Source organism: Nelumbo nucifera, chromosome 2 (genome assembly GCF_055504915.1).
Source record: "Nelumbo nucifera cultivar China Antique chromosome 2, China Antique-T2T, whole genome shotgun sequence".
NCBI lineage: Eukaryota > Viridiplantae > Streptophyta > Magnoliopsida > Proteales > Nelumbonaceae > Nelumbo > Nelumbo nucifera.
Genome location: NC_142650.1, coordinates 5940504 through 5954686, shown reverse-complemented (window position 1 = coordinate 5954686; position 14183 = coordinate 5940504). Strand labels below are relative to the sequence as shown.

At 36.3% G+C, this 14183-nt stretch overlaps 2 protein-coding genes across 2 annotated transcripts; both read left to right on the top strand.

The window, feature by feature from the left end:
- LOC104594987 (mitogen-activated protein kinase homolog NTF6-like) lies at positions 1–6762 on the top strand. The gene is made up of 6 exons (XM_019197289.2): positions 1–246; positions 860–989; positions 1087–1224; positions 4237–4569; positions 4893–5076; positions 5181–6762. The coding sequence occupies exons 2-6, from the start codon at positions 975–977 to the stop codon at positions 5351–5353; spliced, it is 843 nt and encodes a 280-aa protein (XP_019052834.2). The 5' UTR covers positions 1–246; positions 860–974; the 3' UTR covers positions 5354–6762.
- A 188-nt stretch (positions 6763–6950) lies between these two features.
- Positions 6951–14162, top strand: LOC104594729 (mitogen-activated protein kinase homolog NTF6). The gene is made up of 6 exons (XM_010255171.3): positions 6951–7810; positions 8439–8568; positions 8666–8803; positions 12520–12852; positions 13192–13375; positions 13466–14162. The coding sequence occupies exons 1-6, from the start codon at positions 7650–7652 to the stop codon at positions 13636–13638; spliced, it is 1119 nt and encodes a 372-aa protein (XP_010253473.1). The 5' UTR covers positions 6951–7649; the 3' UTR covers positions 13639–14162.
- The last annotated feature ends 21 nt before the right edge of the window (positions 14163–14183 follow it).

Sequence of the window (14183 nt, the reverse complement as noted above, 5' to 3'; positions counted from 1 at the left end):
TAGTTCTTCACTGTTATTCATTTATATTATCGTCGTCGCTCTCCTCTCCCCTTCTCTCCCTCTCTCAGAATAAACAGAAAGGAAAAATGGAAGAGGATTCAGAGTTAATAGCCGTCGACGTGAAGCGGATTCCACTCATGGTGGGCGTTACGTGCAGTACAACGTTAGCGGCTACCTATTCGAGGTCTCTGCCAAGTATGTTCCCCCGACACAACCCGTTGGGCGCGGCGCTTACGGCATTGTTTGGTAGTCTTTGCTCACTTCTTCGTTTTCTTTTGAAATTCTATTTTTTTCTTTTTTAGTTATTACCTCCCGTTTATAGTTCCGAATGACGCATTCGATAGATGGCATAATTGAATTGGTTTGTGTCGTTTTTTATGATTTGGGTTAATATGTTCACACGTAATTTTTCCATATCTAGCTCTTAATTTTCTGTTTCTACTTTCTACTACTTTTACTACAATTTAATTGAATTGTTTTATACGGTTCCTGTGTTAAGGTTTGTTTGGGTGTTTCTAATGTTAGTTCTCCGCTTAGGGTCTTTATATCTCTCCATTTGCTGTTTTGATACTTTCCTTGAGGATTCATATGTCAATTTGCGATTGGTGAGACTCATGATTGTGCATGAACCAAAGCCAAAAATCACAGTGATTGAATGTTCCTAACCATCTAGTTAATCCTTCTATCTAGTGGTATTACGTGGTTCACTAAGCCAAAAATTAAGATCATCCTCAACAAAGACTGTCTTGCTAAAATGCATGTACTATATTCCTTTTTTCTTCTCAACATTTACTGTATTCTTTTTATTATTCATTTTGTTATTTTTTTTATCTAAGCTAGTTTCTCTTTCTTATTACAGCTACGCAACAAATTCTGAGACTAATGAAGAGGTTGCAATCAAGAAAATTGGGAATGCGTTTGACAACAGGATTGATGCAAAAAGGACACTTCGTGAGATCAAACTCCTTTGCCATATGGATCATGAAAATGTACTACTGGAAGTTGCATTTGCTGAACTTAGTTACACTGTTTCCATGTACATCAATTCAAGGTTGGCCTGATAAATTGACCATTGCACTACTGCAGATTATCAAAATCAAGGACATCATACGGCCTCCAGAGAAGGAGAAGTTCAATGATGTGTATATTGTGTACGAGTTAATGGACACAGATCTGCATCAGATAATACGGTCATCCCAACCATTGACAGACTATCACTGTCAGGTAAGTTGTCTCTTTTGCTCTGTAGTAAATAAGCAGTCATTTTAAATGACTAGCGTGATATGATATCCCCATCTGGTACTTGAAATTTCATTTGAAGAAGGAACGAATTTAAAATGCTTTGTATAATTTTGTCTTCTAAAATTACTGTAGTGGCTAACTGCTCTGATAGTATGACACTGGAAATTCGAAAATTGGATGCCTCAATTGGTGTTTCGGTAGTTTTAAAAATCTTATGATTTATGATGTCAAATCATAGTTTGAATTATGGATCCCAAGGGTTTCAATTTGAACCTTATGTTTGAATATTTTCCTGCAAAAAAAGTTTGATTGCTGGTTGAATCCTTGGCTGCAGTTTATGAATTTAACAATTTATTACAATTAATGCAATTCAAATCAGTTGACTTAGTCTGCTCTGATAGTATGACACTGGATTGGAAAATTGCATGCCTCAATTGGTGTTTTGGTAGTTTTAAAAATCTTATGATTTATGATGTCAAATCATAATTTGAATTATGGATCCCAAGGGTTTCAATTTGAACCTTATGTTTGAATCTTTTCCTGCAAAAAAAAGTTTGATTGCTGGTTGAATCCTAGGCTACAGTTTATGAATTTAACAATTTATTACAATTAATGCAATTCAAATCAGTTGACTTAGTTCTCTGCTTTGTCTTTTTTATTTTTCAATAGACTCTTTTTGTAAAGTCCTTACTAGAAAAGGGACTTATTTAGGTCACTTAAGGCCTTTTGGGAACCAATATTGGATTTCATATTTCAAAAAAAAAAAAAGATTGGATTTCTTTTCCATTTTATGTAGGTTAAAGAGCCATTGTATGTGGATTGTTGACTTTGAACTTGAAGTTGATTATATCATATAAGGCTTCTGGTGCACAAGTAGTAGACTCTATTGTTTTAGGTACATAAATGGTATAGGGATAAACCACTTTATATCATGTTTTTCATTTCTGGCAAGTCCATGAAAAACAGAGTCAATCATACGGTTCATGAAACAATTCACAATTTGATTCAATTCAACTTTGTACAGTTCATGACATGATTACGATTTTCAGAACATTCCAATATAAAATGGTAATTTCATTTTTACATACTCATGATAAAGTACCACTGTATGAGAATGGCCAATATTTTTCTCAATGGCATTTTTATATAGAAGATGGCATAGATCTATCAACTTCTCAGTAACCCCTTTCACCTAAGGTGCATGGTTCACTCATTGAAAGTTTAGTTGAGATGCAGCAGCAATTCAAAAACATATTCCATTGGCAATCAAATGAAATTTTTGGCTTCTTACTCTTCAATTATACATGACTTAACCACAAGAATAGTGGAAATGGACATTAGGATAAATTTCCGTGGTCTTTGTAACAATTCAGATGGGGAGTATATTTCATATCTTAGGAGACTTCATTTCAATTCTACCTTCTGTCATTTGTGGAATAGAACATTGTAATTGCTACTTTAGATGCTTCCCATCGCAACCTGCTATAATCTTATATCTAATTCCTAACAAGGTTTCAACTAAGGGGGTGTCCAGTAACACTGAAAGCATGTCTGACATCAGAAAAAAAAAAGTGATTTCCAGAGATTAGGCATGAACCCATTTCCTTTTAGGTTGGAGTTTTTCCTTATAAGATTAAAATTTTTCAGATGAGAACTGCATTTCTCATCTTAGGGGACTGTAGTTGGATGTCATGTTCTACTGTTTGTGGATTGAATATGATTAGCGCAACTTAGTCACTTTCTTGAGCAACATGGTTTAATCTTACATCTAATTTTTAAGGTCTTTTACTGTGAGTAAAGTCATTTGATTTAAGGTTAACAACTGATGTAATGGTGGGCTATGCATGTATCAAAGAGAAAATGATATTTTCTGCTTGGTGGTAAGTCCTGCAAGTTGGTGCCCTCCATTGAGGTGCTGCTGGATGTTGAATTCAAGTAGGTTTGTTGTGGAAAATCAAGCCATTTGGACATCATGATGATAGGCTGTTGGTTCAGTAGCTTTCAGGTACCAACAAGAAACTGATTGTCATAGAGGAGCTTTAAGGCATTAGTTTTGAAATAGTGTGCAAATGTGTGATTGGGAAGATAGTTGACCATTCTCTGTGAATCCAAAAGACTTTATTGTTCTATCTTGAACACCTAGTTGGCCTTGGGTTGCTCTAAATTGGCTTGCTAGGATTGGGCATAACCATTCTGGTCTTCGCAATCACTCTTTAATTTATGGTTTATACATATAGAAATACAATTATGTAAATATGAAATAATGGATTTATTAACCATAAACTTTATATAATTATATTTTATATTTAATTAATCTCGAATCTTAATTGGATTGAATGGGGTTAGATCCGCATCTGATTTGATTATTAAATAGACGCAAGTTTCAAAATCCAAATACAATCTATTCATGTAAACAGATCATCTGAGTCCAAAACAAACAGATTGGATCAAGTAGAATTGCTCATGATCCAGATCCAACTTAATATCTGAACTGACGATACAGAAATGGAAAATTGCCATGTATTTATAAGAAATGTTGGTTTTTATAACATTTTTAACCAAACAGGTTTTAGTTCAAGTCTCTTGGAGGTCAATTTTAGTTTATTTTATTAATGATATATAATACCTGAATCCATTTCAGATCTGACAAGAAAATTTTGATCCAAATCTGAATATTGGTTGGATTGAATTCAGACAGGTACTTTATGAATCAAATGGGTTGAGAAGATCTCACCAATATTGTATATTCTTAATTTCTTACACTGGAAAAAGTTATTTACTTTGTTATCCTGTTGTGTTAGAGCTTACATATTTCACATCATTGATTAACTTGTAGGAGCAATACATTAAATACGTTAGGGTACCAGTTATATGTATCTTTTAGGAACAACAACTAATGAGTTTTCAGCCAAAGACTTCAATTTTTAAGTGGTTATTGGATTAAGTTGTAAAGGGAATAGCTTAGGTTGTCCTTTTTTTTTGGGATTTTGGCAGTTCTTTCTATATCAGTTATTGCGAGGGCTCAAATACATACACTCAGCTAATGTTTTGCATCGGGATCTGAAACCAAGCAACTTACTTCTCAATGCAAATTGCGACCTCAAGATTTGTGACTTTGGGCTTGCCAGGACAACTTCAGAGAAAGTTCCGATGACTGAGTATGTTGTGACTCGTTGGTATCGAGCACCAGAGTTGCTTCTCAATTGTTCTGCGTATACCGCTGCAATTGATATTTGGTCAGTTGGTTGCATTTTGATGGAAATTATCAGGAGGGAACCATTGTTTCCTGGGAATAGCCACGTTCAACAGTTGAGACTTATAACTGAGGTTCGAACCTATTTCCAATTTTTCCAGAAAAATGGATATAGTGTGATGTGGGTACATCTTTCATCGTCAGTTGTGGGCATTCTTAAGTACCATTGCATAGATGGGACATCAAGACAGGTGGCTTGCAGTGGATCAGGACCCAGCATATTGGTGGGTTCAGCATAGGATATTTCCTAATTAAGATTCATTGAACGGGTGGATGCTGATTTCTGCATATCCACTATGCCTCCTGAGATCTACAATAACAATGTCCACAACACTTGGATTATGATGGTTACATTGATGATAGGTGAAACTTTTGTTTACTGAATTTCTGATAACAGATGATAGGTTCACCAGATGACTCAGACCTCGGGTTTCTGAGAAGTGACAATGCTCGAAAGCGTGTAAAGCAGCTCCCAAGAGTTCCAAAGCAACCTTTCTCTCAGAAGTTCCCTGATATGTCCCCCTTAGCCATTGATCTTGCAGAAAGAATGCTTGTTTTTTATCCAAGCAAGCGGATTACTGGTACATCCCATCTGATATTTCCAACTTAATCATTTTCATTCACTGATTCCATAGTTTCTCTCTAAGATGCTTCTTTTTTTCTGTTTTTCTTTTTTCATATCAAGCTGATGAAGCATTAAACCATCCATACATATTGAGTCTTCACAAGATCAATGAGGAGCCCACTTGCTCATCACCTTTCAATTTTGATTTTGAACAGTCAACTTTAAGTGAAGAAGATATAAAAGAGCTTATATGGAGGGAGTCTCTAAACTTCAATCCGGATAAAATGGAGTAGAGCATAATTTTGGATATCTTTCTTTCTTCCCGTTGCTTAATTTTTTTTCATAATCAATGTCTGGTTTGGCTCGTAATGTAAAGTTGATGGATTACATGTGTTTTGGCTTCTGTACGAGTATATTTTTTCATGAGGGCTTCTTACCTGCCGAAAAGATTGTAAATTGAGTTGGTAAAGTGGTGAGTAACCACCACTTGTGCTCCAGTATAATGTGGGGAAGCTTTGGGGTTCAGTTTCTTGGCGAATCCAATGCCCCAACTCCAAGCATCCTTCATCCGAAAATGTTCTGTACATTATGAGTTAAGGTATCAATACAAAGGACTGAAATTGCCAATATTTGCAACATTTTGTGGTTGATCTGAAAAGATGGATGACAACTCTCTTTGACATTGATTTGATTTCCATCTGTCCCAGACAAGGTCCAAAAACTTTTCTTTGTTTCATGCTGTTGACTTGTTAGTTGTTGCTTCACAACTTGGTGCATGTCTAATGTTATTATCCCTTCTTCCCTTCCAAGTCGTAATTACTAATTGATTCTTCTTTATTTATGTTGAAACATGTGATGATGTTGACTGTTGAGAATGTGTCAAACGCATGCTCTCTTTTAGAGTACCCACGTACTCTCGCCAGGGCCTAGGGTGGGAGTAGGAGGTTCCTGGCAACTCAACACAAGGACAAGATGCAGAAACAACTCTGGATAACGTTGGGTTTTACTCAGATGACCCAAATCTATGCTGTTCTTCCCATTGTTTTAATTTCTTGATTGTGAAATGTGAACCACCCTTCATGGAAACTTACTACCTGGCTTTCAGTTCACTTGTAAAGATTGAATCTTTTAAAAATGTCAAGTTCTAAAAATGTCTTGTATTTTTGATGGTTACTTCTTCCAGTGAAATTCCATTCAACAGAAAACACAAACACAGACAGTACAAGCTACATTGCATTAAAACCAGACAAACTACTAAAATTTACCAGACATTCCTACCCACTTAACCAATAAGGGGACCCAACAGTCTCTCCTCTATAAGTAATCTGCAAGAAGCATTTACAGGATTAGTACTTGTATCATTAAACAAATAATCATTTATTCTCAACCAAATACTCCAAGCTATTTCACATGACAGAACTAGCTGTTTTTTATTTTCCTGGATATGGTCATGTCTTCATCCAGCCATCCTTCTGAATCATCTATACTGAGCCCTAAAGGACTCCCAAACATAATGGATCAGACATGATAGATCATGTTCCAATTCTTCTTGGGCATGTCCAAACTAGTTTGAACCGGGCCGGGGTGGAAATGATCACCTCTACTTGCAATACAATGGCACCTACTGAACGAATTAGAAAATATGTATTTATCTACTAAACAATCGACCCAATCAGTTGGATCGGTTGATCCATCACATGGCCAAGAATTCGGGTACCTGAGTTGATGGTTTTCAATTGCATCTGGCTTGGGCCTTCAGGCCAAGCCCTGGCCCATTTAAAATTTAACAAAAGCTAAACCTGAGCCCGCCCAAGTTTAACCCCTTGGTTCAAATAGATAAGATTGAATCTGAGTCCATATACTAACCAGTCAAATTTTGGAACAAGGTTTTCTCCGATCAACAGAAATAAGTCAAATGGTGATTTTAGTTTCAGATACTCTTCTTGTTTTAACGGAGCTCTTCTTGCCAAATTGGCCTAGAAACTTGCTTCTTTGTTTGCAGCTCTAGATTAGAACTGAGTTGGCTCAGAAACTGATAACCAATCAACTGGTATTATCCAATTAGTAACCAATCAATTGGTATTCCTTCAAATTCAGATTCAGGTGGGCCTCTAAAGTTCTGAAAATTTCAGGTATCATACACTTCCCAAATCATTAAAAAATGTTCGGTTTAAATTTCAAAGTTCAAAACTTCAAATCAAAATCAAAGCCAACTAGAGGGAAGTTTATGGTGACGGGTGGCGTGGTGACCACCTCTGACCTCTCCACTGAAGAATAAACTCGATAAAGTTTAGGCCCCTCTTGGCCTCTTCACCTCTCCACTCGAAATCCCGCCTGCTTTCTCTTTTGCTTTCACTCATTCCTTTACAAAATTATTTTTTCCCTCTTTGAGTCTTTCTTTTTCTTTTTTCCTTCTTACAAAGTCTTTGAAACAAAGGCAGCGCACAAATCCCTTTTCACTCTTCTGACTCGTTGGAAAACAGAAATAATGGAGAGCAACGTTTGACTTCAAAGCTCCTTCTTTCTTCTTTTCATCTATATTATCCTCGCTCTACCTCTCTCCCTCTCTCAAAAAGACAGAAAGGAAAAATGGAAGAGGATTCAGAGTTCATGATCGTCGACGAGAAGGGGCTTCCCACTCATTGTGGGCGTTACGTGAAGTACAACATTCTTGGCAACCTATTCGAGGTCTCTTCCAAGTACGTTCCGCCGATACAACCCGTTGGGCGCGGCGCTTACGGCATCGTTTGGTAATCTTTGTTTACTTCTCCGGCTTCTTTTAAATTCGAATTATTTTCTACTTACTGAGTTCGTGATTCTCGTTTTATAAATGGCATAGTTGAATTGATTTTGATGATTTCAGATTTGGGTTACTATGTTCACACGTAATTTTTCTGTTTCTAGTTCTTAATTTTCTGTTTCTCGTACTACAATCTAATTGAATTCTTTTACACGGTTCCTATGTTAAGGGTTATTTGGGTTTCTACTGTTATTCTCCACTTAGGGTGCATGTAGCTCTCAAGTTGCTTTTTTGATGCTTTCCAATAAGGCCCATATGTCAATTTGGGATTGGAAAGGTTCATGATTGTCCATGTTTTTTATGAGGCAATGAGTCAAAGCCAACTTCATAGTGATTGAATGTTTCTAATTTTCTCGCTGGTCCTTCTATCTAGTGGTATTATGTGGTCTACTATGCCAATGATTAGGATCATCCTCACCAAGGACCGTCTTTCTAAGAGCATGTACAGTGGTGCAATTAGCACCATCCACAGTGTCATATCTTTGGTTTACTCTTAATTATGCTTTTCTTCGTCAAATAGTTATGGTATCTTTTTTCTGTTCTTTATGATCTAAGCTAGTTTCTCTGCCTTATTACAGCTGTGCAACAAATTCCGAGACTAATGAAGAAGTTGCAATCAAGAAAATTGGGAATGCATTTGATAACAGGATTGATGCGAAAAGGACACTTCGTGAGATCAAACTCCTTTGCCATATGGACCATGAAAATGTACTAATGGAAGATGCTATTGCTGAACATAGTTACACTGTTTCAATGTACATCAAATCAAGGTTGGCCTGATAGATTGACCATTGCACTACTGCAGATTATCAAAATCAAGGACATCATATGCCCTCCAGAGAAGGAGAAGTTCAATGATGTGTATATCGTGTACGAGTTAATGAACACTGATCTGCATCAGATAATACGGTCATCCCAACCATTGACAGATGATCACTGTCAGGTAAGTTGTTTCTTTTGCCCTGTAATAAATAAGCAGCCATTTTAAATGACTAGCATGATAATGATAAATTCATCTAGGACTTGAAATTTCATTTGAAGAAGGAGCAAATTCGAAGGTCTGTCTATAATTGTGTATTCTAAACCGTTTGCACTGGCTAACTTCTTTGATAGTATGGCATGGAAAATCGGAAGATTGCATGCCTCAATTAATGTTTCTGTAGTTGTCAGAATCTTGTGATTTACAATTTGAATTATGGATCGCAATGGTTTTAATTCGAACCTTATGTCTGAATTGTTTCCTGCAAAAAATGTTTGATTACTGTTTGAATCGTATGATTCAGTTCATGAATTTTGCAATTTATAAAATTCATGCAATCCAAATCAGTTCAATTAAGACTTAGTTCTCTAATTTGTCATTTTTTGTTTCTTTTATTTTTTTTCAAGAGATTCTTGTTGTAAAGTCCTTATTATAAAATGATTTATTGAAGTCATTTAAGATCATTTGGAAACCATATTGAGTTTATTTTCCATCATATTTAGATTTAAGAACCATTGTATTATGTGAATTGTTAACTTTCAACTTGAACTTGATTATATCATATTAGGCATCTGGTGTACAAGTGGTAGACTCTATCATTTTAGTACATATATGGTAGATATGGATTAAAATAAGGTAAAACCAATTTTTATATATAATTTAAATTTTTAGTATATTAGTTGAGGGCGGGCCTCGGTGCAACAGCTTGGTTTCTCCATTGTGACCTGGTTTATCAGTTTTTAAGCTAACTCAGTTCTAATTTAGAGTTGCAAACAAAGAAAGCAAGTTTCTAGGCCAATTTGGCAAGAAGAGCTACATTAAAACAAGAATGGGGATAGGGGTGGTGACTATTTGAACCCAGGGGTTAAACTTGTTCCAAAATTTGGCTGGTTAAACTTGCAAAATTTGACCAGGGTTAAAATCTTGGAAACAGCCTCTCTGTGTATCTACAGGGGTAAGGCTGTGTACATCTCTCTCTCCCTGGACCCCACAGTCACACTGGCTGGAGCCTCGTGCACTGGGCTGCCCTGTAAACAGAAATTAGTATGATTCACTTTTCAATAACCTCTTCAGCTGAGGTGCATGATATGCTAATTGAAAATTTAGTTGAGATTCAGCAACCGTTCAAATGCATTCTACTGGCAGTTGAGTGAATTTTTTGTCTCCTTATTCTCCAACTATACATGACTTAACCACAAAAATAGTAGAACCAGAATTGATCAAAAAAAAAAGTAGAACCAGACATTGACCATTGGGATTATAAATTTCCGTGGTCTCTGTCACAATTAAGATAAAAGTCCATTTGTCTTAGGAGACTTCATATCAATTCTACCCTCTGCCGTTTGTGGGATAGAACATTGTATTTGCTACTTTAGATGCTTCCCATGGCATCCAATGTTATATCTAATTTCTAGCAAGGTTTCAACAAAGGGCATATTTGGTAATGCTAAATGCACCGACCTTGGAAAAGAAAGTAATATCCAGAGGTTAAGTGAGAATCTATATCCTTTTAGGTTGGAGTATTCGTTATAAGGTTCACATCTTTCAGGTGAGAACTCCATTTCTCATCTTAGGGACTGTATTTTGATGTTACCTTCTATTGTTTGTGGATTGAATAGGATAAGTGCATCCAAGACACTTTACTGGGCAACATGGTATGATCTTATATCTAATTTTTAAGTCTTCAACTACAAGTGGAGTCATTTGAATTAAGGTTGGGAACAGATGTAGTGGGTGTGCTATGCATGTATCAAAGAGAAATGATCTTTTCTGCTCGGCAGTTAAGTCCTGCAAGTTGATCCCCTCCATTGAGGTGCTGCTTGTTGAATTCAAGGATGCTTGTTGTGGAAAATTAACTTATTTGGAGATCATGATGATAGGCCATTGGTTCAGTAGCTTTCAGGTACAACAGTAAACTTATTTTGATATTTTCATGTAGGAGCTGTAAGGCATTAGGTCTTGAAATAGTGTGCAAATGTGCGATTGGGAAGATGGTTGACCTTGTGCATCCAAAAGACTTTATAGTAGGAGTGCAACTTGAGCAGGCTTGGGTTGGGGTTTTGTTAAAATTTGAATGGGCCCAGCCCAGAGACCCGAGCCGAGTGCAATGTAAAATCTTCAAATCGGGTACCCAACTTGCATCCATACTTTATAGCTCTATCTTGAACACTTTAATGGCCTTGGGTTGTTCACAGTGGCTTACTAGGATAGCACATAGCCATCATGTCTTGGAAATTGTGATATAAAGCACATCAGGGAATAGCCAATCATCTCGTTCTTTTTGTTTACTTCGTAAGTTAGTAGTACTTCAATGTTTTACTTTATTTTGTAAGGAACTAGATCATATTATTCTGGCCATGCTAGGGGCTATAACTGCAATCTATTTTAGCTGCTTGTCCTCAACTATTTAGTTCTCCCTCCAGAGCAAGGAGTAGAGGTTGTTGTGTCTTTCCTTTTGTCAAGAGACAAACTTTTACTAGCTCAATAAAGATGAAACTTATATGGGATTTAAGCTAACTTGTTTCTGTAATCTCCCTTATGAAGTGGCCAATTTTTCCACTGCACTCGCAGTAATCTGTATTAAGTCAGTTTGAACTCTCCTGCTAGCACATTCTATGTCATTATGCTTGAAACAGGTTAGATTCAGATTTGGATCCTATCGAGTTTTCAGATTTTATCTAAGTCCGTTTCAGCATCTTTGGAATAATAACTTTAAAATCAATAACCAATCACTAACTTATACATATAGAATAAATTTATATAAATATGAAATAATAGATTTATTAATCATAAACATTGTATATTATATTTGTATATAATCAGTCTCTGTTCTTTAATTAGATTCAGTGGGGTTAGATCCACACCCGAACTGATTATTAAACAGTTGCAATTTTCAAAATCTGAATCCAATACATTTATGTCAACAGGTCGTCTTGAGTCCAAAACAATCAGAGTGGGTCTTTCACCTTCAATGGAATGGATCATGATCCAGATCTGACCTTAACCTGATCCAATTAAGGTGGCTGCTGAGTGCAAATCATACATCTGTTTATGATCAGATCTAATCAGCTTCCACCCCACTCTGATCTTATTAATATCTGAACTGACAAGACAGACGTGGAAAATTACCATACATTTATTTAAAAGTTGGTTTTATGACATTTTTAATCAAAGTGGTTTTAGGTTCAAGTATTTTAGAGGTCAACATTGGTTTATTTATTAATGATATATATATATATATATATATATATATATATATACGTATGTAGTATCTGAATCCAACTTGGTTCTGACACGTAAATTTTGATTCAATTCTGAATATTAGTTAGATGAAATTCAGATCTAGGTCCATTTATTTAGTTGATGAATCAAATAGATTGAGAAGATCTCATCATTATTGTATATTCCTAATTTCCTACACTAGCAAAAATTGTACACTTTGTTGTCCTGTTGTATGTTAGGATACCAGTTATTTTTTATTCCGTGAGATTGAATATATGACTTGTCTTACAATCAGTGACACACACATGCACACAACACCCAACCATGCAAGGCAAACATGATTGTATGTATGTTTTAGAAATAGCAACTAATAGGTTTTCGGTCAAAGACTTTTCAAATTTAAGTGGATATCGATTAAAGTGAATAGTTTAGGTTGTTCCTTTTTTGGATTTTGGCAGTACTTCCTCTATCAGTTACTGCGAGGGCTCAAATATGTACACTCAGCTAATGTTTTGCATCGAGATTTGAAACCAAGCAACTTGCTTCTCGATGCGAATTGCGACCTCAGGATTTGTGATTTTGGGCTTGCCAGGACAACTTCAGAGACGGACTTCATGACTGAGTATGTTGTGACTCGTTGGTATCGAGCACCAGAGTTGCTTCTCAACTGCTCTGAGTATACTGCTGCAATTGATATTTGGTCAGTTGGTTGTATTTTGATGGAAATTATTAGGAGGGAACCATTGTTTCCGGGGAAAGACTATGTTCAACAGTTGAGACTTATAACTGAGGTTCAATCCCATTCCCATTCATGCTGTTTGCAATTCTTCAAAATAAAATTGTAGTGTGATGTGGATACATCTTTCCTTGTTGGATGTGGGCATTCTTAAGTACCATTGCCTAGATGGGGCATCAGGACAGGTGGTTTGCAGTGGATCAGGACCCAGCATATTGGTCAGTTCCGCATAGGATATTTCCTAATTAAGAATCATTAAATGGGTGGTGCTGATTTCTGCATATCCACCGTGCCTCCTGAGAAAAACATTCAAGAACAGTGTCCACAACACTTGGATTATGCTGGTTACATAACTTAATTGATGAGATCTGAAACTTTTACTTTTTTATTACAGCTAATAGGTTCACCAGATGACTCAGACCTTGGGTTTCTGAGAAGTGACAATGCTCGAAAGTATGTCAAACAGCTCCCACGAGTTCCAAAGCAACCCTTCTCTCAGAAGTTTCCTGATCTGTCCCCCCTAGCCATTGACCTTGCAGAAAGAATGCTTGTTTTTGATCCAAGCAAGCGGATTACTGGTACATCCCATCTAATATTCCAACTTCTAACCATTTTCATTTACTGACTCCGTAATTTTTTACCAAGTTTTTTTTTTTTTTCTTATCCAGTTGATGAAGCATTAAGCCATCCATATTTGTTGAGTCTCCACGAGATCAACGAGGAGCCTACTTGCACATCACCTTTCGTTTTTGATTTTGAACAGTCATCTTTAAGTGAAGAAGAAATAAAAGAGCTTATATGGAGGGAGTCTCTAAACTTCAATCCGGATAAAATGGTGTAAATCATAATTTGGATGTGTTTCTTTGGTTCATTCAGTTGCTTAATTCTTTATGTTATAATCAAGGTCTCGTTTGGCTTGGAAGATCAAGTAGATATTCTACATATGTATGTGATTTGGCTTCTGTGAGAATATTTTTTACGAGGGCTTCTTACCTGTCGGAGAAGATTGTATTGAGTTGGTAAAAGTCACCGGAAACCACCACTTCTGCATCAGTATATTATGGGGAAGCTTTGGGATTCTGCTTCTTGGCAAATCCAACCCCCAAGCATCCTTCACCGGAAAATGTTCTGTACATTATGAGTTGGGGTGTCAATAAAAAGGACGGAAATTGCCGATGTTCGCCAACAACGTGTGGTTATTCTGCAGATTTGAATGCACAGCTCTCTGGATGGAACCTGATTATGAGCTAGTTTTGGATTTAGTAGTGATTGGATTATAGTAATCCAACTGTATGATCTCTTGTATGTGATTTGTGGCATAAAATTTGTAAACCAGCTGAGAATCTTGGTCAACAATTTACTTCAGTATTCCTTTGGAACTCTCTT

Coding starts and splice junctions, on each gene's coding strand:
- LOC104594987 (XM_019197289.2), top strand. Junction 1,225..4,236: donor TGACAGACTATCACTGTCAG/GTAAGTTGTCTC, acceptor GGATTTTGGCAG/TTCTTTCTATATCAGTTATT. Junction 4,570..4,892: donor AGTTGAGACTTATAACTGAG/GTTCGAACCTAT, acceptor TTCTGATAACAG/ATGATAGGTTCACCAGATGA.
- LOC104594729 (XM_010255171.3), top strand. CDS start 7,650: ATGGAAGAGGATTCAGAGTTCATGATCGTCGACGAGAAGGGGCTTCCC. Junction 7,811..8,438: donor GGCGCTTACGGCATCGTTTG/GTAATCTTTGTT, acceptor GCCTTATTACAG/CTGTGCAACAAATTCCGAGA. Junction 8,804..12,519: donor TGACAGATGATCACTGTCAG/GTAAGTTGTTTC, acceptor GGATTTTGGCAG/TACTTCCTCTATCAGTTACT.